The sequence below is a fragment of the Xiphophorus couchianus genome, chromosome 5, assembly GCF_001444195.1.
Source record: "Xiphophorus couchianus chromosome 5, X_couchianus-1.0, whole genome shotgun sequence".
Taxonomy (NCBI): domain Eukaryota; kingdom Metazoa; phylum Chordata; class Actinopteri; order Cyprinodontiformes; family Poeciliidae; genus Xiphophorus; species Xiphophorus couchianus.
Window position 1 is genome coordinate 11,077,647 of NC_040232.1, and position 24,113 is coordinate 11,101,759.

At 39.5% G+C, this 24,113-nt stretch overlaps 2 protein-coding genes and 1 long non-coding RNA gene across 4 annotated transcripts; 2 read left to right on the forward strand and 1 right to left on the reverse strand.

Moving 5' to 3' along the window:
• Nucleotides 1-1,100: 1,100 nt before the first annotated feature.
• LOC114144163 (uncharacterized) lies at nucleotides 1,101-22,370 on the reverse strand. Its single transcript, XR_003595422.1, has 3 exons — nucleotides 22,356-22,370; nucleotides 9,260-9,265; nucleotides 1,101-1,199 (listed from the first exon to the last, which is right to left on the reverse strand). It is a non-coding gene; the product is annotated as an uncharacterized LOC114144163 (long non-coding RNA).
• LOC114144160 (transcription factor Sox-10-like) lies at nucleotides 12,137-15,837 on the forward strand. 2 transcript variants are annotated; one of them, XM_028016686.1, is made up of 4 exons: nucleotides 12,137-12,265; nucleotides 12,554-13,254; nucleotides 13,498-13,772; nucleotides 14,223-15,013. In XM_028016686.1, exons 2-4 carry the CDS (start codon nucleotides 12,812-12,814, stop codon nucleotides 15,011-15,013), a joined length of 1,509 nt encoding a protein of 502 aa, XP_027872487.1. In that variant the 5' UTR covers nucleotides 12,137-12,265; nucleotides 12,554-12,811. The 2 variants fall into 2 exon arrangements, with proteins under 2 accessions (XP_027872487.1, XP_027872488.1); XM_028016687.1 differs by lacking the exon at nucleotides 12,137-12,265 and having other exon boundaries at nucleotides 12,812-13,254; nucleotides 14,223-15,837.
• Nucleotides 17,795-21,252, forward strand: rnaseh2a (ribonuclease H2, subunit A). The gene is made up of 9 exons (XM_028016688.1): nucleotides 17,795-17,936; nucleotides 18,170-18,305; nucleotides 18,916-18,987; nucleotides 19,160-19,286; nucleotides 19,370-19,457; nucleotides 19,629-19,766; nucleotides 20,413-20,500; nucleotides 20,634-20,757; nucleotides 20,920-21,252. Exons 2-9 carry the CDS (start codon nucleotides 18,179-18,181, stop codon nucleotides 21,071-21,073), a joined length of 918 nt encoding a protein of 305 aa, XP_027872489.1. The 5' UTR covers nucleotides 17,795-17,936; nucleotides 18,170-18,178; the 3' UTR covers nucleotides 21,074-21,252.
• Nucleotides 22,371-24,113: the final 1,743 nt, after the last annotated feature.

Consider the following 24,113-nt stretch of genomic DNA (forward strand, 5'->3'; position numbering starts at 1 on the left):
AATCACTAAATAGATGATTAATGTTTTAGACAAAACTTGACAAATGATGGACTAGTGATTAGTGAAGTAATAGAAAATCTGCAAACTCACATTCAATCCTGTGTGAGACAATCATTATTTAAAAGTCAGAGGAAGTCAAAGAGTGAAGTCATCCTTTCTGGTAAAACAACAAGTGTCAGACAGGTGGCACTTATTTAGCAACAATGGCAGTGAATGTTACAATCTGATAACAGTACACTCTTCTTAGAAACTGAGTAATGTGGGTTTTCCAAAGATATTTGGAAAACCCACATTATAACTTTGACATAATACCTTTGACAATAATTACTTTGACAATAAAACGTTGATTGGAGGGGAGACCTTTCAAGGATGAGCTGCTTAGGCAAAATGATCTCAAATGCTATTAAATCAAAACCAAAACAGTGGAATTAAATGAAAAACTACCATTTAAATGTATCAAACAAAAATCAAAATGGCAAAGAGTAAGCCAGAGATGATTTTGGATGAAAGCCCATGAAAACTGGAACAATTGGATGAGTTTCAAAAGTTATTGACAAGAAGCTCCCGCAAAGCACTGCTGAAAACTGACATGCCAAGCAAAACATTGACTGGCATAAAGAGGAATAGAGTAACATTTTATGGACTGATGAAAGCAAAATTGTTCTTTTCAGGCATAGGAGACAGTTTATCACTAAATTCAAGTCACTTGACTTAGACTTAGACTTAAACTGACTTTATTGTCATTTTGCATGCACAGGGTGTATACAGAACGAAATTTCGTTGCATACGGCTCAGGACAGTGTTTTGAGGTTCCAATGTTGTGAGGTTACTCCAGAATAAAATAAAATACAGTATAAAATATGAATATAAATATGAATATAAAATATAAAGTGCAGGACTGACAGTAAAATGGACGTTACTTAGCTCTGTACATGTGCAAGGTATGAAGTGGAGACCAGATTTTGAGTGCAGTCCAGTTAAGAGTTCAGCAGTCTGATGGCAAGTGGGAAAAAGCTGTTTCGGAACCTGGTGGACCTGCACCGGATGCTGCGGAACCTCTTTCCAGAGGGCAGCAGGGAGAACAGTCCATGGTGGGGGTGTGAGGGGGCTTATGCTTCATTGTATAGGAATGTTTCTCATTCCTCAGAGTCTGGAATATCTTGTGGCATAGCCAAAATTATTGATCAATTTGAATTCATCTATATACTTGAGGAGTTAACATTCCCTCATGTTGAAGAGGAAATGTGCTTGAATGGGTGTTTGAACAAAACAACAACTCCAACCGCACTAAAAATTGAGTTGTATCTTGTTTCATGACCAACATTGAAGTTGTGTAGCACCCAGCCCAATCCCCAAACTTCTATCCAGTAGAAATCTTAGTAGGGTGACACCAAACATGCTGCCACTGAGGCAAAACAATGAAATGTAGTTCAACTGTCCTGCATTGGAACATCTGTCCACGTGTGTCAGAAGTTGGATAACTCCATACAACATTGATGTGCAGCACAATTTACACAAGTAAATATAAGTTCAGTTTGTAAAATCACAATTCCTAAGAACTACTTGAATGCAATATTTGGTTGGATGTCATGACTCAGGGGCCATGTACTTACTCAGAGTGTGCATTTACTGTACACTCTGCATGGCAATATCTGGCCAGTTAAATGGGCACTGGCTTCCCTTCATGCTTGCCTTGTACATATTTTGTATGCCCGAGAGGGAGAAGCTCACACAAAATGTGAGGGGAAAATTGAAAAGAGAAATGGGGTTAGTCATAATCTTTGTTATCACAAAGGTTTTTTGTTTTTTTTAGATTGAGCATCCCAGATTTATAGTAATTCATAATAGTTCCCTTTCATGTGGCAGACAGATGCCATATCATTGCGAGTCTGTTAACAAGGTGAAAAGCTAACAGCTTCACAAACAAATCCAGGATTGGGTGTTTTTAGCCATTTACAACAACTGACACCAAAAATATTTATATCATTGGGATGCAATGCTCCAACCGCAGCTCAGAGAGTGGATTTTAAAATACTTTTGTTAGGTTATAAATGACTGAATGGCTTAGAACCAAAGACATATGTATCAACCTTACAGAAAGATCTTCTGGTTCTAGTCTACAAGAAGGTCAGAAATAAAACATGAAGAAGTAGCATTCAGCTTTTATGTTCCACTAATCTGGAACAAACTTCCAGCCAAAACACTGAATTCAATTACATCAAGACTATAAACCCACCTGTTTAGAGTTGCTTCGGATTAATAGCAATTGGATTTCGCATCTGGCTGTGTTTTGTGTAGCAGTATCAAAGATTCCACATTCCTTTGCTTTTCCAGGATTCATAACTCTTTGGAAAATAACACAAAGAGTTATTTTGTGTTATTTTCTGATGACTAGGTGATCGGTCTGATAAAGCAGATTCCATCAAGATAAACTTAGAACAAGAATCTCAAAGTTCTTCTGCAAGAACAAACTCAATGTTCTTTTATAACACTATTAGTATATAACTACATTACATACTAATGTAGAGGTATTACACTTATATAAACATTTTCAGTTTAAGTTGTCTTTCTAAATTGGTCAAATCTGCAGGAAATGAGACAAGCATCTCTCAAACAAATCAATAGCACAATGTCAATAATCAATGGAAAAATCATCAGTACCATTACAACAATCAAATCCTCCTTTAAGTAGAGATTTTTGCATCTTTCCACTGGTACTTGATTATTTATGTTGAAGATGAACTATTTGAGGATGAAGGCCTCCTGTCCATCTCCCTAATCTTTATCTTTCTCCACAGATTCTCTATCAGAACCAAGTCAGGACCGGACATCGTAAAAATGCTAACATTACTTTCAGTCATAAGAAATATGTTGGTAAAATGAAAAAAAACAAACACTTTAAACCCCAAAACGGGTATGAATAAAAGTGGGCTTACCTGTGTATTTGATCTGGGTTAAAGACAACTTTCTGTTTATCTGTAGCTCTGCGTTTTCACAGTCTATGTTTTCATGGGAAAAAAAATAAATATTTATGAGGACTCACTGACCAAAGAGGTTTTTTTTTAATCTGGAGCATTCCTGGTTAAATAGGATAAAGCATTAGGCTTCATAAAAAGACTTGCAAACATTATTCAGTTACTATTTTACTAAAGACAAACACTAAGTCTAAAAATAATGCTGTCTCAAAATTAAACAAAAAATACAAATGTTTGTCTCATGAGCTTTTAATGAAGTTGTCTACAGCCTTTCATATCCAGGACAATAAGCTCTCGGTTATTTGCTCTGTTCTGATTGAAGAGAAAGATTAAATCTGAGCTGACAGGTCACCTGGGTCCACCTGATGCTGACCTTCTCTGTTTAACTTAACAAGTTTGACTCACTTATTCTCATGACTGAAAAATAAAAATAAAAAATCCAAACGGAGGGATACAAGTCTTGAAAGACATGTAAAAACTTTCAGAAATGACTCTGTCTGAAGTGTTTGTACAATCAAGAAAAAAAGATAATTTGAGAAATAACATGTTTTTTTGTAATCAAACAAGAAAGCACTTGCTGATTCTGCCTTTGCTGAACTTAACGGAGGAATTTCAGGGTGGACAGGAGTCAACATAAATGCATGACTAAACAGCACGCTGGCATGTATGACTGAAGGGCAAACCAGTCATAAAGTTGCAGCCTGAATGCCATCATTGTCTCCAAACCCATCATCCCCACCATCATCATCATCAGCATCATCATGACACTGAGATTTAACTTCCCTCTCCACCTGAGACACCGTCATCCTTCTCTCTCGGACCTTGACTCAAACTTTGGTTTTGGGGGGAGAGAGGAGGTCTTATCACGTTCATATGCAGGTTGTAGATTTCTCTCTTTATGTTCACATGCTTTTCTTCTGTCGCTTCCAGCGTAGCAGAAGTTGTGGCAAAGAGACGTAGACACAGCAAAAGGCCGAACAATAGACCATTCATGGTGCCCTGCAATGCAATGATGATCCTGCTCTGCCCTCCACCTCCTCGCCCTGCACCAGCCTCCACAGCTGCACAAGAATGCAGTCCAACAAGTTCCCCCCTCCCTTCCTCCCTCAACCCCTCTCGTCCCCCGCCACCACCATCGCTACCACCGCCACCACCTCACCAAGTGCTGCCGCTATCGCAACCGAAAGCCCCCTTCTTTCCCCAAACAGAAAAGATGAAGAAGGCAAGAAACCACTGGGGGCGGAGGAGGGCTCTGCAGATGGAGCACAAAGGGAGGATTCATGCTTGGTCACATACACTCTTGGAGGAAAGAAAAAAGAGGGGCACCCATTTAAGTGTGGTGCAGCTGCACTAATTCACTTGGTGAAAATGGGCAAAAAAGGGAGTGACAGAGGTCAGATAGCAGAATCTCTCTTTTTTTAATCCATCCCCATGGATGGCGTGTCACTGCATCACTACAACTTAAAAAGTCTACATGCTGCATAAATCAAGAGATAAGCCGAAAATGCACCTGCACTCAAAGACTTCACCCCTGTCCTCAGACTATAAAGATTTTGAGCCTCTATATATTCTCAATGAGTCAATACTGCGCCTTGTCAAAGCATATATAATGCTCGAACTGTTTCAGAATTTGTCACATTACAACCACAGACTTGGATGTAATTCATTGGGATTTCATGTGATAGTCAGGCAATGCCCAAAGTGTGGCCCGGGGGCCATTTGTGGCGTTTCAAATGATTTTGTGCGGCTTTCTGCAGCAGGACAAACTAAAATAGATTTCCCAACAGACGTGGTTAATGCAGATGCACATTTTAAAAAAAAAAAATGTTAGTATGTACCAAAACAGATCCAGTCAAATAAAAATCATCTCAAGATGTAAAATATGAGGTTCAACACAAAGTATTCAAAATGTAACCCATGTTTTTTTTTTTTTTTTTTGCTAATTTAATTTGAGAGTAAACAGAACCACAAACAGATTTTGGTAAATCAATTTAGTAAACTTGGCTAAATAAAGTAAAAATGTGTCATGTCCTGTTCTTGTTGATGAAAATACACTAACACATGTGACTCATACACACCCAACGCACTCTATGTTATCTTTTTTTTTTAAGCGGGTAAATCTGCATGACCAGCTTTATGTTTTGGACCTACAATCATTTACATATCTTTTCTCTACATACTGGCTGCTTTACTTTACTCAGTAAACGACTGCATGTTCACTTTATCGTTGAGTAAGCAAAATGAATAAAGAGAGCTTCTAATCCCAATTTTAAAAAGGTATAATAGAAAATGTGGCCCCAATGACAAAAACTTTGGACATCAGAGTGACGGAGCAAAAATAATTTAGTGGACAAATGTGACATGGAATAAAAACTATGCATCTATTTTCAAGTTTTTATAAATAAAAATCTGAAAATCTCTACTCACCACCCACGAATCAACACTTTGTAGAGCCCTTTAGCTGCTGGCTTTGCTATCCTTGCCGCTACAGAGGGTAAATGTTTCGCCTGTTGTCCTATGCAGAACATGAACTTTGATTTTGAAGTCTTGCCACAAAGTATTGATCAGAGTTAGAGCAGAACTTTGACTAGGCCATTCTAACACATGATTATGCTTTGATCTGAACCACTTCAAAGCTGTGGTTGTATGTTTAGGGTCACTGAACTGATGGAAGGTGAACCTCAACTCTAGTCTCAAGTGATATGCAGCCTCCACTAGGTTTTGTTCCAGTGCTGCACTACACTATAATTCTCCCTCCATCATGTTTGAAGGTGATGATATGTTCAAGGTTTCACATGTAGACCAAGAATTTTAATGCTGAACTAAGAGCAAAAGTAAAAGGGTAGCTCCGGTAGCTCTGATTTTTCAAGTTACCACTGAAAAAAAACACATGCATGAATTTTTAATTTAAAAAAAAAAGATTTTTAGACCTTCTTTCATATACTAATTTGTGTTAGTCTATCAAATAAAACCCCAATAAAATGTATAAAACATTTGGTTGAAGTTTCAATAGGCATGAATACTACAAAACACAGCATGGCTTCACAGAATCTGACACCATAAAAGTTTTATGGGAGAGACGACGTCTCCAGAGCTCACCACACAGGTCCCAGAAAATGGCGGCAGAATCACATGAGATGCATTTTTATTGGCAGCAATAGCCTAGGAGTTGGAATTTCCCAAGCAAGAAGCACTGACCACAAGTGTTGTCTTCACCCAGACCCTCAGAGGAAATGACATTTATGAATTACAGTGTTTTCCAGAAGTCAAGAATATACACAGCCAACCCGAAGCACAAGAACTGTTGTGGCGTTTACTGATTAATTCTTCTTTTTTAAGGCAGCTGGGCCAAGTAGACCAATTTATGTCACAAATTCAAAGTCTTTTTAATGAGTTCGTCATCTCTTCGAACAAATGCTGCCTTTCAGTTCAAGCCAAAAGTGCCTATTGACATGGGAGTGAATACTTTCCAGCGATTATGCATCAGTTTAATGCAGAATGTGACCCAGAATATTTGACCGCTGTGCATGCTTATCTGCATCTCTCTCCAACTTTCTCTCTCTCTCTTTGTATCAGCCTGTTTTTCCCTCTTGTCTCTCATCAGATTTCAGGAATTTCCCCCAGAGATCTGTGCAACTATTGAGGTCAACGCTAAAGGATGTTCTCACTTTTCCATTTGCCTCTGTACCTCCAGCACCTGATCAGAAAAAAAAAACACACCTCTATCAAAATGTTCTGGTGAAATGAATTGACCAATCATAGAATAACTCTAAATGAGCCAGTATTTCTATCTCATGACAGAGTGTGCACCTGAGGCTGACTCTTTGACCCACTAGGATCTGTGACCTCCCATCTTGATCATGAGACCCTGTCTTCCCATCGTCTCCCCACTCTCCCCCAGGAGCCAGGAAGCAGGCTCTTGTGACACGGCAGTCTGAGGAGCCATGGAGAGGCCCATTAGTGTAGTCACATGGCAGGTTAGCGCAGTTACTGATGCAACTATGTGAGCTCTATTTTCTAACAAGCAACAGCTGCCCCGAGGTTCATGATAGTTTAACTAGAGACAGGAAAACGTTGCCTGTGCACAAGCAGAGTAAACATTTGGACAACATGTCAGTCGCAGGTAAAAGAATCATAACTTGAAACTTTTTGACTCCATCATAGCAGAGCATTGTGTATAAAGATGCATTCTATTTCTATGCCCAAAGTTGGGTTTTTACAAATTACCACTCTGAAATGCAACAAAACCGTTTCCTGAAGCTGCAACTCAGACTTCATAAAGTCAGATTGCTCCAAGCAGGCCCAAGTTCAACAATCAACATGGCTGCACACATAAAACTGGGAAATTTGCAGGTGTAAGCCTTTTACACACAGCTCTGACAGTGTGTACCACAATAAGCCAGAAGCAGGAAAAGAGCTGTATAACTTCGAATTATAAACATCTTCCTCTTGTGTTTGAACCCTTAAAATGGGAAGAAATACAAAAATGCAAATTGCACATCTTATTGGTTTTCCAAAATACAAAGGAGGAATTCTATTTGCCTCTAAGGTGTTTCCCAAATTCCCAATTTGGAGTTATGACTTGGAAATTTAACAGTTTTCAAGTCAGATTCATATTCCAAAAATTCAAATATATGTTCTGATTGGGCTTGTATGTCTTATCAAAATGTTTTGATAATAACAACCTCTCAGTATTTTTTTTATTTATATATTTTCCTTGTGAATCGAGTTACTGAGTAAATTAACTTTTAGGTAATATCCAAACTTATTGAACATGACTTAGATGAATAACAATTAGTAAATGACTGGTTTGCTGACTTGCAGATGCTGTGCTTATGTTCTCCTCGGAAGTCAGATTTCCCAAGTCCACAAATGAAACGCTCGGTGAAGTCGGATCTCTAACTTGAAAAGTCAGCGACTGTGGAACCGCCCTGCTTCCAGCTTGGCTTCCTGACATATAAAATGCTGAGGAAGTTGCAGGAAAAAGACTATTGTGCTGCACAATATTTATGAACATGTCCCTTTTGTGTTTTAGCCTATAACTTTGGGAGGAATACGTGAACTCGCTCTACGTTTGTACTACGTCATCCACGTACTTACTTACGAGACAAATTGATCGCCTCATTAAAACACCTGTCAGAGGGGTAAAAATGTCTGAGTGATACGCATCAAGTACAAAAGTATAGAAAGCATAAATTTGTTTAAAATAAACTATCTGCTTCTGCTAAATGTACAGAAGGCATTTAATTTAAAAACAAAGAAGGCATAAATTAATGCAATATGGTCACTTTACACGGAATTATTTGAGTTTTGAAATATTGGAAATATTGGAAAATTTAAGACATAAAATATCTGTTTAAGTCAAGGTAGTTTTGAGAAATGTGTAATTGCTAAAAACAACAAACATTGTTAAATGAATTTAAAAATCCAGAAATACGCTTCTCATATGAAAAATGATTTTAACTATAAATATTTGTATTTTATTTATATAAATAAATGAAATATAAATATATATATATATATATATACACATTTTTAACATCTGAAAGTGAGCAGATTACAAATCATGCGTCAAGCTATAAAGGCGTTTCAAGGCACTCCGCTTTCTCAGCATTGACTATCACATATCAATCAATAATTTTGTTGTCAATTGCAAACATGATTTAGCTGTAAAGCTGTTTATGCTGTCCTCCTTGATAAAAATCTTTGATTTGGATTGTTTATTCTTAAAGCATTCAAAATATTATATTGCAAAATCAATCTGAAATCTGAAATTAAAGCTGAGATTTTATTTCAGCTTTATCCACGAAGCGCAACGCATTTCGTTATTACGCACTAAAAAAAAATCGGACATTTTTTATCATTGTCATTATTATCGGCACAACGAAAACACTTTGATTAATTTAAAAAAAAAACTACTCAAGGGAAATTCAGAAGTGGAAATTTCAAATTTCAGTTAATAAAATATCTACTAAAATTCTTACGCAATTAATCAACTCAACAGTCATTTTAAAAAAATATGAATGTATTGATAACTGCTGAAGCAGTATTTAAATGCATTTAAATCGAATTTTTTTAAATTCTAAATTATGAGCTTTGTTAAAGAGATTATTCATTCCGGACATTCTCTCAGATGAAACTGGTTCAAACTGACAGAGTCCCTGGAGGCGAATGGCGCATCCAGGAGCAAGAACCAAACAGCCCCCATGAAACCTCAGCCCTCAACAATCTGCAAACACACAGAAAAGAAAACAACAACAACAACAAAACGAATACATACTAACCCTTTCCTGCAGAAACAACCTGAACGAAAATAAGCAAAACTAAAAGCACAACTCACTCCACAAGCCTGAGAGGCCTCACGCAGAATCTCTGTGCCGCTGCAATTTAGCCGGCCGGGTGCAGCAAGTAAGCAAGGTGTTTCCCCCCCCACACACACTCCCACACCTCCCCTCCACCAGCATCTTCCTCAAGCCCAAGCACCACCATCAGCACCTCCGAGGCCCAAATCCAGATGGGTGCACATTGGGAGCGGGGATAGTGTCGCAGCGGGAGAAACAGAGAGGTCCTTGCGTCCCCGTCTGCCGCCGACTATTTTCTCTGTGTGCGCCACTTGTGTCTTGGACATAAGGGGAGGAAGACGCACACATCGCTCTCTGTTATCATTTTTTTTTCCATGTTTGCAGCACAAAACTGCTTTTTGTTCCCCCCCATTTTTTTCATTTACGAGGGTTAATGGATAGAGGCTTGGGCGTTTGATCACATGGCTACAATTCACCTGAGATGGAGACAAAGAGAGCAAAGAGAAGGAGCAGTGAGAGAGAGGGAGAAAACTGAGAGCCGGGCTACACATAAGAAGCAATCGGACACACAGGGGTCATTGTTGCTGTCGTTGGGTGACTGTGTGTGTGTGTGTGTGTGTGCGTGTGTGTGTGTGTGTGTGTCTTTTATACGCTCATCAGACGGTGCTTCCCATCAGGCCACACTTTAACGGTTTATATCACGGCCTGAAACAGCGTGCAAATGGGCCATCATGTGCGGACACGCAGCAACGAAGAGAACAGGGCAATTACTGAACTTACAAGGAGTTTTAAAAAGAAAACATTACGGAACATACTATCCAATATGGGTAGGGTCAATAATCAGATTTGTTCTTTTTTTTTTTTTTTTTACTTTTCTTGTTGCTTCCGCATCTTCATCCAAAAGGGAGATTGGTCAACATGTAGCAGAGGAGGGAACGTTTTTTCTTGTTTGTATTATAAAAATTGCAGATGAACGTTTAAAAATCAACAACATAACAGAATATCCAATAACAGCTTTTGATAGGCTTCATATAGTTAATGTACAAATAACGTCAAATTTAGGTATTATGATCACTGTATCAAAAATAGGGTCTATATGTTATTTAGGGGTATCAGAGTAAAGAGGAGCCCAAATGGAAATCCGCTGGACACTTTTCTGGATTATTGTTTGCAGAAAAACACACACAAAAATACAAATAATAAAGTTCTCTCTTCTCTTTGCAATTCACCACTTTCAATTTAATTCACTGCTTTCCAACAAACTCATCGTTTACTGTTGGAATGTGACGCAGTGTGAAAAAGGTGATAATTTGGCAAGGTGCTGTAAAATTCATACAGACTGTACAGAAGATGTAATGCAACTTTGATGTTGTTTTCAAGTTTCAGTAATGAGCTGTTTACTGACTTAAAGTTCACCTGAAATTTAAACTAGTTTTGCAGAGCAAAGTGCACAATTAACTATTTTATTTAGGGGCATCAGAGTAACTTTGTAGACTTATATTTGTGAATACATATCTCCTTTCCCTTCACATTATAAAGTTTGTGGTTCTGATTTGGAAAAAATGTAAAAAAAAAAAAAACAAAAAAAAAAAAAAAAAACGTTTTTGATTCAATGAACAGATGTTCAATGAGGTCAGAAGATAAATGTGACCCACTTGTAAAAAAGATCTATCCAGTATTGTAGAGACAGTTGGTTTACACTATTTCTTATTTTATCAGAATTTTAACATTAAAGAGCAATCTAGAATGGGTTTACCTTGGGGATCATTTAAAAAAACCCACATTAAATATCAACTACATGACCGTTTTAGAAACAATAAAACAACCAAGAATTTAAAACAAATAATGGCGTGTGAGAGGCTTATAATGAACTTCATTTATAATTTGTTCATTTAAATAAAATAAAGTTTTGGGCGCCGCTCTGTTTCTACATGCTTCTCTAGATTTTATTCATAGGTATTGAATTAAACAAGGTTTTGTACAAATGAACGCCATACTACATGCACAAAACAAACAAACAAACAAAAAAGAAAGGAAGCAAAGTTGGGTTTTCAAAATGTGTTTAACTTGTTTTTATTTTAGGGTTATCAAATAAAGGGGTGTAGATATAAATGCAGGTCACACTTTTTAAATGTTTATTTGTAAAGCTAAATTGAAAACTATGTAGACTTTCTTGGGTTTTCCAAGTCAATGTGTCAGATTTGGGGACATTTTATTCAGAGATATCACTGACTGGGCTAAATGCAAATCCACAACAAACTTTTATAAATTCTATTTACTAACGGAAAATGCAAACTGTATCCTTTGAGTTTTCCAGATGCATGCGGGAAGTTTGGGAACTAATGTCACGGTATCAAAAGGTGTTTCACTGGATTTAAGGGAAAGAGTGAAGGTCGGCTCAAAATGTTTACAACCGTGTGGACTTCAGCATTTCCTAATCGATGTGGCAGATTTGGGAGCTACGCTCATTGTACCAAGTACTACATACTTCTGTTGGCCCACTACATTTCACGATTGATTTTTTACATTTTTTTTTTTTTTTCTGGAAATGACCGAGCAATAACTCTCCCCGCGATTGCTTATTTGTTTGAACCATGTTAACACGTCCAACAAAGATGGCCTTCTCCTGCCTCTAAATGGGCGCACTGTACACTCATCTAAAACTACTCCAAGGTAAAAAAATCTCACCTCTCCTCTGCTGCAAATCCAACATTGATGGGCACTGAGCTCTGATACGCGTTTCGGTCCACTTAGTCAACATCTGCGTCACTAAAGAGCCAATCAGAGCGCAGCACTGTGCCCCGAGGGGCGGGGATTAGCCCTGTACTGGAATGCTGTCTCTTTGGGAATGTTTTCCAGTTTCAATCACTTTTTTTTCCTCCCAGTCCTTCTCACAAGGCGCTCTTTAAGCTCCGCTGTTGCCACACAGAGCAGCCATTCATCGGCTCCGCAGTCAGCCACACACACCACCACTGGACATCTAAATTGGTAGGTTATGTAATTTTATAATGCAACATTTCGGACATAAATGATATCGATATTTATGTGTAACGTACAATAGTCCTTTACACTGACCCAGATTTGGCATTAATTTGTATTTAGCATAAAATTGTATTAGAATTTTTGGATTTTCTTTGGAGATGTTAAATTTCACCTGTTATAATGAACTGAAATAAACAGCAAGTTTTTGGTTCATATACATTTGAGCTTTTATAACATTTATTTTCAGATTTTTAATCGAGTTAAACTTTCTTCTCTTTTTTTGTTTGATTTTAGCTGCTATTTAAAAAATTTAATTACATTTTTAAAAAAGGACCCGACAACAAGAAAGGATATTTGGGCTCACAATTATGACTTTTCCCAAGAAGAGTCAGAACTAATCATTAATTGGTGACACTATAAACTTTTTAACAAGTCAATATCTAATAAAAGAGATTGTTTTTTTTATATTTAAAACCTACTACTGCATTAAAGGTGTTTTGTCAGTGTAATAAACAAACAAATAATAATAGTATAAGAGGAAATATAGAAACTATGTCGGGAGAGGAGCACAGCCTGTCAGAGTCAGAGCTGAGTCCCGTGGGGTCAGATGACGGCCACTCGCTGTCACCGAGTCAGTCCGGAGCGCCACACGGCCCGGACTCCCCCCTGAGCGGCCCGCCTCAGCAGCTCACCGCGCTCTGCGTGGCGGATGCGGGCAGCGAGGACGGAGGCATAGTGAGGGCCAAGTCGGAGGAGGAGGACGATCGCTTCCCCATCGGGATCAGGGAGGCGGTCAGTCAGGTGCTGGACGGATACGACTGGACGCTCGTGCCAATGCCGGTGCGCGTGAACAACGGGAACAAGGCGAAGCCCCACGTGAAGAGGCCCATGAACGCGTTCATGGTGTGGGCGCAAGCCGCGAGGAGGAAGCTGGCAGATCAGTACCCCCACCTACACAACGCGGAGCTCAGCAAGACCCTGGGCAAGCTGTGGAGGTTCGTATGAGCGGAGGAGCAGACAAGCCCTGCTATCATTCATGTCTTTCAGGATGTAAAGCAAAGGGATGATGATGTGCTTAAATGTGAAACGCTGCATGCGAGCTGTATTTCTTTTGAGTCACAAATCATAAAAAGACATTCACATTTTGAGTTGCTTCATTTTACATTTGTAGAAGCTGTACTTAATCGGTCTCAAGGAACGTATGGGATTTAATCTGTCCTTGTTTTTCTCACCCCCAGACTGTTAAACGAGAGCGACAAGAGGCCATTCATCGAGGAGGCAGAGAGGCTGAGAAAACAGCACAAAAAGGACTACCCAGACTACAAGTACCAGCCCCGGAGACGCAAAAATGGCAAACTGACCCCAGCCAGTGAGTCCGACAGCCAGGGGGAAGGGGAGGCCAGCCACTCCCAGTCCCACTACAAGACCCTACACCTGGATCACAATGGTGGGGCTGGGTCTCCCCTGGGTGACCTGCACCACCACCACCACCACCATCACCATCATCCCACAGGTGTGTAGATCCTGTATCCTGGTGCACAAAGCCAAGATATGTAATCAACATTTAAAGAGATATATTTTAAAGCTAAACCTCCCAAATTATGGACATTGATGGATATGTCTTTGATAGCAATGTAGAGCCAAGTAAAATATATAATTAAACTTTATAGCACATATATCATGTTCTAATTTAGTCTCAACTTAAACCCTAACCATACACCCTTAACCCTGACACAAGGCTTGTTTGATGTCTTTATGTAGACTTCTCTTTACACTTCACTTTCAGATACATTTTCACTTTGCTTAGATGGAAGTCGCCTCAACCACATTAACTCTCAATTCTTTTCAATGTCACGCACATATACAAGCTATTGCTTAAAAAACGTACATTGCAAAAATACATGAAAACAACAACAAAGCCAAAGTTCACCTGACAATGCTGGCCTCTCTTCTCTGTATCTAGGTCAGGGTCACAGCCCACCCACACCCCCCACCACCCCAAAGACAGAGCTTCAGTCTGGGAAACTGTCAGATGCCAAAAGGGAGGGTGGAACAGGAGCGGGCGGAGGATCTGGGGGTTCCAGGAGCGCCCTTGGAGTTGGAGCTGAGGGGGCATCTGGTGGTCCTTCATCGTCAAGCACCAAACCCCACATTGACTTCGGCACCATGGATATTGGCGAGATCAGTCATGAGGTGATGTCCAATATTGAGCCGTTTGATGTCAACGAGTTCGACCAGTACCTTCCTCCAAATGGTCACCCACAGAGTGGCGCCGGGGCCCCCCCGGCCGGCTCCTCCGCCTCATCCTACGCTTACGCCCTGGCTGCAGCCAGCGGGCACTCGGCTTGGCTCTCGAAACAGCAGCAGCAGCAGCCTCAGGCCTCTCCTTCGTCCTCGGATCCTTCGAAGGCCCCCATCAAAAGTGAGTCTGCGTCCGCTAGCCACTATGCAGAGGCTTCATCCTCCCCCTCCTCAGGTACCCACGTCACCTACACCCCGCTCAGCCTCCCCCACTATGGCTCCGCTTTCCCTTCGCTGGCCTCCAGGGCTCAGTTTGAGTACGGAGACCACCAAGCCCCCGGGGCATACTACACCCACTCCAGCCAGGCCCCAGGGCTGTATTCAGCATTCTCCTACATGGGCCCTACACAGAGGCCTCTGTACACTACCATAGGAGACCCCTCCAGCGTGGCGCCCTCTCACAGCCCCACACACTGGGAGCAGCCTGTTTATACCACGCTCACAAGACCTTGAGGCAGAGCAGCTGAGCAGCGGGAAATATGGGAAGTGTGTGCGTGAATCTCTTGTATCTGTGTGCAAACATGTGGGTGTATGAATTTTATGTGTGTATCTGTGCCATATTAGTGGTTTTTACCATGTTTTTTTCTTTTTTTTTTTTTTTTAGCCAACATGATAAAAAGTGTCCACAAGAGCTAACACGAAACAAAGACTCGTGCAGAATGAAATGCGAATCATGGGCCCACAGCCAATCAAAAACACGTCAATGTTAACAAACGTGTGCCATCCTATTTTATTTTTTACTTTGTCATGTACAGCACTTGTATATACGTTACAAACGGTAGAGCGAGAGCTGGGATTGGACTAGTGTTGGATTAAAGATTGACTCTGATTACACCAGGAGGTGACAGGTTTTTAGACTGACATAATCTAATTTTATTAACCAAACTAAACGATTATTTGGTGTTTTTGTGTTCATGCAAGTAGTGCATTTATTTTCATCACGGTGTAACCATCTTCACTGATCGGCACCACTGCTATGGAGAAAAAAAGAAGAAGCACGTTCTGTTTCATTTCAGATGTAAGATTGTTTTTCATGGCCAAAAATGGACAGCTGAAACTTTTGTTGTTGTTGTTTTTATTCTGTAGATATCTCACTCTATATTTCTTCCTTTGGATCTATTTTTGCTGAACTAAATAAGCGTGTATAGTGGGGAAAAAAATAGGAAAAAGACAGGGAAAGAGAGCTCTTAAAGATGTAGTATTTTAATGTGTGACTCCTTGGAGATTTACCTCAGTTCTATTTGCTTTGTGGCGATCACCTGAATTCCTGAAAAAAACAAAAAACAAAAGTAAAGCATTTTGTTGAGTTTTAAATGACAAACACTTTGATGATTTATCCACCACCTGTGTTAAGATCTAGAGGTCTTAACCAAATCTTTCGGGGTAACAGGCCAGCTCTGGGTATTACTTTAGGATTAGAATCACATGGACAAGGCTCTACATGTCAGCCAAAATTGTGCCTTCACCTTCAGTTTACACCTTTGCAGCCCTCTCCCACTTTATCAACCTGAATAACGGTCATTACCACAAGTTTGCCTTTATTACTTGACTCAAATGTTTTATACTGACCCTTTTGACATGTAGTTGTCTTTTTTTATGTGAGTAATAATGCATTGTGTGTCACATCTTTGCTTCTTCCATTTTGTATAATTCTGGTTAGTTTTGTAAAGTGTTTGGTATACACTCACTCGAGTATTTTTGCTTCCTTACAAAAAAGCAATGTTGAAATATTATTGTCATCTATTAAATCAATTTATTTATAAAAAAAAAAGAACTGTGTGTGAGACTTATTCTGTGCAATAAGTATGTGAAGGGTGAAAAAGTAAATAAATAACATGGTGCTGACGCGTTAACTGTAACAACAACACAATCAGAGCCCCACCAACCTAAGCTGTTTACTGTGTTTGTGTGTGTGGTGTGAGGCTAAAATTGACTACTAATTCCCCACGTTTAATCGGCTGGGGACTGCGTGTTACTGAGGGGCACAAAGGGAGCCTTTCAGTCGCCAAGAGGGATGCGGAGAGAGAGAGAAGGAGGGAGTGTGCAAGGAGCAAGAGGCAAAGCCAATTTCAGCCCAGGAACCAGTGCACACTTGGACTTTTGTGCATGGCTTTTCCTCTCACGCTACCCAGTCCTCACCACCTGAGGCTCCCTCCCTGCTTCCACGTTCAGCTGCAGTTTAAACTCATTAGGAGGGCATCCAAAATTCAAATGTCAAGTTCACTGCTGGGTCTATGTTTCAGAACACAATCCTAGCAAGCACGGTTCTATACTTAAAAAGTTTTGGATGTAGAGTAAAGAATTGGAGTTCTAAAATAATAATAGCACTTAAACTTTTCCACAATTTGTGGTGCAAAACAGGATAGGGTTAGGGTTAGGGTTAGGGATAGGGTTAGGGTAACCCTAACCCTAACCCTAGGATACTGAGAGATGGTTTTCAAAGAAAATGTGAAAAGAGTTACATTGTTTTGATTTCAGTTCCCAACTTTTTGTAGAAACTGCTTTTGTTGCAGTTATAGCTACAACTTTTTGGAAAATATAGTTTAGCATGTTTAAGCTAACATTCCCGTCTTATCATATTTGAAAAAGAGCTCAGGCACTTCATTGGAAGGAGTGCATTTGTTTTAGAGACAGATTTTTTATTGTATTTATGTTTGGACTTTGATTAGATCTAGCATGTTATGCTAAAAGCTAAACGTATCTCTGGATGTATGTTCAGGCTTGTCACGATCCAAGAAAGATAAATCTTCAGGACAGTCTCATCATTTGCAGACTAACAGATTTTCTTCCAGGATTGCTCTGAACTGATTTGTTTTCATTTTTTTTCCTGTTTTTTAAGCTTTTTCTGTTTTTCTTTTTTATTGTTTTGTATTTTGTTGTGTTGACAGGTTCCCACCCGAGCTGTGGCTTTCTGCAGTTCTTCCAGTCACAATGCCACCCCGGTCCCTTCAACTCTTAATGCTCTCCTTGTCAGTTTAAGTGAAAAGAGAACATTCAAAATTGAGTAAAAAGAAACTCTACATTGTGTAATTTTCCAAATTAAAAGAGAAGAGACGGGGAGCTTTAGAAAAGAAAAATCTAAATAAAGGTGGTCAATTTAAAAAAACAAACAAAAAACAGAACCTCCCAAACCTTCCAAGTAAAAACACGAATTACTTTAACCTGAACAAATTTTAAATTTTTACAACTTTTCTCAAGTTACCGAGTAAATGTAACCAGTTACTATACCCACGGCTCGCTTCATGTTTGAACCAAGGATGCGTGCGAGTCCACCTCCAGTCCAGGTGGTGGCAGTAATTTGCCTGAAAATTCAAAATAGGCGCGGCAAACTGCGGTGGAAGTGAAGAGGAGAGCAGCACAGCCACTGTCTGAGCAGGTCAGAGTTACTTGTGTTATTGTTGACTTATTTAGAAACGAGGGAACTAATAGTTTATTCTCAGTCCTCTTGGAAAACCTTGTTTTTATCTGTGCTGTAGCAGCATGTAGCACCGAGCTAACCTTAGAGTAATCCCCTCGTGGTAATATTGGAAACTGCAGTATTGGCTTTCATCGGGACGCCGATTTGAACACCGTTGTAAACTTTTTCATTTAACGATTGGGTCCGTTCAGTCAGCAGCAATGGACCTGAAACAGTTTGAAGCGGACAACTCTGGCAGCTGCAGGCTGGCCTCTCGGATTCCTGATGTGTGCAGGACGGAGGACTGCTGCCTGGGAGTGGATGAGGCAGGCAGAGGTCCTGTACTCGGTGCGTTATCATTTCATCATTTATCTGCTTATTTGTATTGGGACAAGTGTTAAGTATTAGCAAATACCTAACATAAAAGCATTCAAAGCTAGAGCCAGTTTACAGTGACGGTCCCTGGTTGGACTTTTGGGTTAACAAGCATGTAGAATATTATTAATGGGTTAAAAATAGAAATATGAAACCAAGTACCATTGCATCGTGACATCCCCTGTATCTCGTAGCTTTTCTGTATATTACTTAATGCACCAGGGTGTTAGGTTTCTGGGGGAAACAATAAATGCATAATTTAGTTAAAGACATTTTCTTGTGAAATAGCATCCTTACCAACTACATGTAAAAGTGTATTATCAGCAAACATATGGAAACCTGCACCAAGACATAGTAAAATTACGTTTTTTTGTCTCTGATGATAAGGTATTGTTCATGGCTTACAAAAAATGAATAAAGCCAGTCTGAACATATTTTGGAGAAATGGACATATAATAACATCTGGACATTATGGTTTAAAGGTCTAGACACCCTTTTGAAATTCAGCGTCAAATACTTCACCCTGATCCTAATTATATATATAATTTCTTGGAATACTTACAATGTTCTTTTTCTGATTCAGGACCGATGGTGTATGGGATTTGTTTTTGTCCTGTTTCAAAAAAGGAGGAGCTGAAGGATCTGAAAGTAGCAGGTAATCCTCCGTTTTCCTCTCAGAAGAATAGTCCTTGTTTAAACTGAGTTTATTTGCCATATTTCCTCAGACAAACACACGCACGCACACCCCCACACACACATCGTTCTTTAAAAAGCCTCAATCGGAAGCATTTAATCTCTTAATAAAATGTTTCTTTGTCTTTGGTTAGATTCAAAGACACTAAATGAGGCTGAAAGAGAGAATCTGTTCCAAAAACTGGATGAAGCACAAAGCTACGTAGGCTGGGCTTTGCAGATTCTTTCGCCCAACATGATCTCCACCAGCATGTTGCAAAGGTAGGGCACATTGAGCTCATATATGTGCCAGCCTGAGATGGTAATTGCACACACAATAACATTGTTTTTAATTTTGGTTTAAGGACAAAATACAACCTGAATGCCCTGTCACATGATACAGCCATTTGTCTGATTCAGTATGCCTTGGACAGTGGAGTACAGCTTAAAGAGGTTTGTAAACATTACACCAAAACAGTTTAATTTCTTCAATGTAGTTCTGAATATCCGCAGAGCACCTGCAGCTTGATGCTTCATTATGTGCCATTTTCCATTCTCTATTTTTCCCTTTTTACTCCATATCACCTCCTCTCTGTGCTGTCCTGTATCGCCGATGCTTCTCAGGTGTACGTGGACACAGTCGGACCAGCAGAGAAGTATGAGAAGAAGCTGTCCCAGCTTTTCCCTGGTATCCAGGTGACTGTGAGGCCTAAAGCCGACTCCCTCTTTCCTGTTGTCAGCGCGGCCAGCATCTGTGCAAAGGTCAGTCAGCCAATATGCATTGCTGTCCTTTTTTTTTCTCTTGTTGATCATGTCTCGTCCTATTTCTAGCATTTGTTTGACCTGATTTATACTTCCTTGGAAATCTAAATCTCTTCTGGATAGAAATGTTATTTTATATTTGTATAATACAAGTGTTGTCTAAATGATAAAACCTTTCCTGATCAATTTTAAGACATGTAATTTCCTTTGCTGCTTCATCATAAGGATGTTTTTATTGTTGCCTCACATTGACCTCCTTTTAAAGGTTTAGCTTTCGCTATTTTCCTGTTTTCCTTCTTGTCCGGCAGCTGGTTTTTTTTTGTTGCTGCTGGCATTCTTCTGTTTTTATGTCTGTACATGAAGATACTCCATGTTCACCAGCATCAACGTTCTTGTTGTGTGGTAAGAAACAGGAAAAACTGCACTACTAATGACATACGGCAGGTTTCTGTCACCCATTCCAGTCATGTAGCAAAGACCTGGTGGTGCAAATTTGAATAAAATTCCCTGACTAATGAATCCACAAGTTTCACTTTCTGAAATGAGTGACAACAGTTATTGGTCTCTCTACGGTTATGAGCTGTACTTTTATAATTATGTTTTCTTGCTTTATTTTCACAGTGAAAGTTCTGGTTGTGGTTTTCAGGTTGCCAGAGATCACGTTGTGAAAGGCTGGAACTTTGCAGAAGACCTGGGGGAGATAGATACAGATTATGGCTCAGGGTATCCCAATGGTAACAACATTCGACATGTCAAAGTGCAACATATTTTCATATTCTCGGTGTGCTGCATAGATTTAGAGATTTGTCTCTAAACGAAGGCCAAAGTGGGGAAATGATATCAAAACTTTCTGTTTTCTGTTGCTAGACCCCAAAACTAAAGAATGGCTGCTGAAGTACCTGGACCCTGTGTTTGGTTATCCTCAGTTTGTCAGATTCAGCTGGAGCACAGCTCAGACTCTCATGGACAGCAAGGCAGCGCCTGTACACTGGTGAGGAGCCCGAGGACTTTTTCCAGGCATAAAGAAAATTGTTGGAAGATAAAAATAAAACTTAGTGGAAACCTTTCACACTTTAGGTCTGTGAAAATCCTTTGACATCAGGAGACAAGCTCTAACCACTTTATCAAAAACCTCTTTAATCTGTGTACTTAGGGATGATGATGAAGAGGATGGGGAGAAGGCGGCTCAGCAGCAGAACAACCGTTCCATGTTGTCTTACTTTAGCGCATCAGCAGAAGGCGACAGAGCTCAGCCGACACACCGTTTCTTCTCGGAGAGGAGGCTGAAGAGTTTAAAGTCACTCTGAAAGGGCATCAGAACATGTGACTCATCCTGGACATTAGAGGCTCATTTGGAGAATATTCTCCAGCAGCACAAACAACTAAGATGTTCAGAGTGTGAAAAATCATCATTGGCTGATATATTCGTGATCTAAACTGCAATCTTTGATATTATTTTAATAAATAAAATAATGTGTTAAACATGGTTTCTCCAGATTCTTGTTCAAAAAAGTTCTCTGAGCGCCTGGTCACAGTATATTTTATGTAAAGACTCAGGTTTGGAGCGCTGTAGTGGTTAAGTTTCAAACAAAGCACTTTATACACCAACAAAAGATAAAAGGACCGTAATTCTATAGCTCTTTTTTTAGCCAGTCAGGTTACTCAAAGTGTTTTGCATCACAATCTCATCTGTGCTCCCATTTACCCATCCACACATATTCATTCATTCATTCAGTATGTTTAGTGTGTGCTCAGGAATCTATCATGATTGTAGAGGTCAAATATTATGCATAAGATATAGAATTCGATATTGAGTATCTTTAACTGTACGTATGGTAAAGTAGGGCCCCCAAATATCCAGGTTCACCCATCCATTTAATCAATGGATTAATTAAAAATAAATAAAGTATAAGTAAAAGATAAATACCATGTGTTTTTCCCAACATGTTCCCTTTTAAGATTTTAATATGTCAAAAACTTGGCTCTAAGGAAAAAAAAAACATCTGCATATTATGGGTGACCATATTTGTATTATTCTTGAATCAGTCGAGAGCCCAAATGACCCATGGGTCGCATTTTGAACACTTCTGGTTTAATAGTATTGCAAATGAAATTTTGTACAAAAGTATCGCATTGAAATGTTTTTCTGCTACCATGAAGTTTTATTAAGGAGTAACGCAAAAATAACCAGCCACCATTAGGTGAGCTCTTTGCCTTGCTTTGTGAGTTTAAAATTTGCTGTTCTGTAGTTTGAGAACAGCGTGGATAAGAGTGACTCTCCTTGTTTTTCTTAACTTGAGTTATTTCCAGCTGCAAAATTTGTCTATCTGGAATCTAAAAGAAAATTTGAGAAGCCTTGAAGAGCTGACCATCAGAGCGCAGCAGCAGGTGAGGAAGTGTCGTTGTTGCATTACTTTGTGCCCCATACACCCAAAGAAAACTTCTGTCATTTTGACACTTTCTCTGGTATATCGTTAAAAGTACTTGGTTCTGTAGGGATGATATTGCAGATGATATTGTGACTTTTAAATTTCACCTTGATATTAGAAACCAATCCATGCTTAGTTTCAATAGGGAAAAATATTTTACTTTTCATTCATCAAGCCAGAGACAACAGCTTGCAGGTCTTCTAATACACAATACCTCTAACATTTTTCTTCGTAGGGAAAAGACAGCTGAAATACAAAGTTATAATGATTATGTTGAATGTGATTCTACAAAACGATTAAAGTCCAATGTTAAATGTGGCCTCTAGAGGATTTTCTGTTAATAAAATATATAAAGTGCACCTGGAGGTGTATAAGATTATTCAGATCCAAACAGACCCTAAAGATGTATTACATGCAATCTTTCTTTCTGTAGGCCACGCATTCTAACATTTGCACCTTTCACCTTTCTGCACACTCTGAGCAGAGCCATCTTTTTTTCTAGTTTTCAATGTTGTTTTTATCACTATGACAACAAATCTGAGGTAACATTTGGAAGAGGCTTCTTGATATTACTGCATATTTTTTTCCACCTTCCTGAAATCAGCACCAGTTCAACAAGACATACATTGGTGGAAGCCAGAGGAGTCTCAAACTCATCCACTAGAGGTCTCACATCCTTCTGGTTCCTCAGACTATTCATTAAGATGCCTCATGCTAAACATACAACCACACTTTATGGTACAAGGACACGAGAAAGCTGACCACAAGAGCCAGATAATATGGCTTTGCAAAAAAAGAAAAAGAAAATCGTAATTGTAAGAACTCTTAACTCATGGTAGCTATTGAAGGCATATTCATCAGTCCAGGTGTTTTAGCTTCCATGAGGTTTTTGTCTCAACTCCTGGATCCTCTTCCCACAGTTCATAGCCAAGGCGGAGACAGCAAACGAAGACAGGATCACAATTGAAGTCCCCACAAAGTGAGATGAGACTCCTCTGGGTGCCGCTCGCATGGCTCTCCTGGGGAAGGCCTCTCTGTTGAAGGCTGCGCTGGCGTTCAGGGTCTGAGCTGCAGGATCCATGTTTACAGATTGTGGCTGGGTGGAAGAAAGCTGAAGTTGAGGTGAGGAGCTCAGGGCGTGCTGCGGCCTCACCAGGACGTTTCTGGATCTCTGTGTACTCACCCGCCTGTTTCAGGTCTGGATAGGACACGTATAATCTGGCATCTACCTCAAACCCTCTTTGTGCATCCTTTTATAACCTTGTGAGGCTGCTCCTCTTATTATTTTAAGCCTGGCTTCCTGCAACGTCAATGGGATCAGAAATAGTTAGCCCAATAGCCTGCAATGGGCTAAGCTGGTTATCTATCTCAGCTTACGAGTGAGTAATGTAATACTATTATATCATCCTGCCATTGTTCCAAAGCAACTGGACTTTTTCTGAACATTGACATTAGAAAACGTTCCACTTTAAATATCAATGAGCAATTTTTACCAAAGACTCCCTAAACCAGACCTATTTATTACGGGTAAATAAATCTCACTAGCTGGAGCATTCTTTGGTATTAAGATAGCACTGAAAGTAAAGTTAAAATAGCTCAAAAATAGCAGCAAAGGGTGTCATGTCTCTGTACGTTCACATGTATTTGTCAAAACAAAATAGGATTTTGAAACATTTTCAGCAATTTTGCTTATAATAATAATAATACTTAATGTTAATCTGTTAAGAGATGCAACTGTGATAAATGTGAGTCATTTTAAACTACCAGCCAGGACATCGTGACCATCCACTATTTTGTGTGTTCAGTCTTACACTGTTAAACTACATAAAGTTTGGGGTTGTAACACAATTAAATATGAAAAAGATCCAATGTTATTGATGCTCTACAAACTTGGAATTAAAAAGTCAATTCCAGGTGC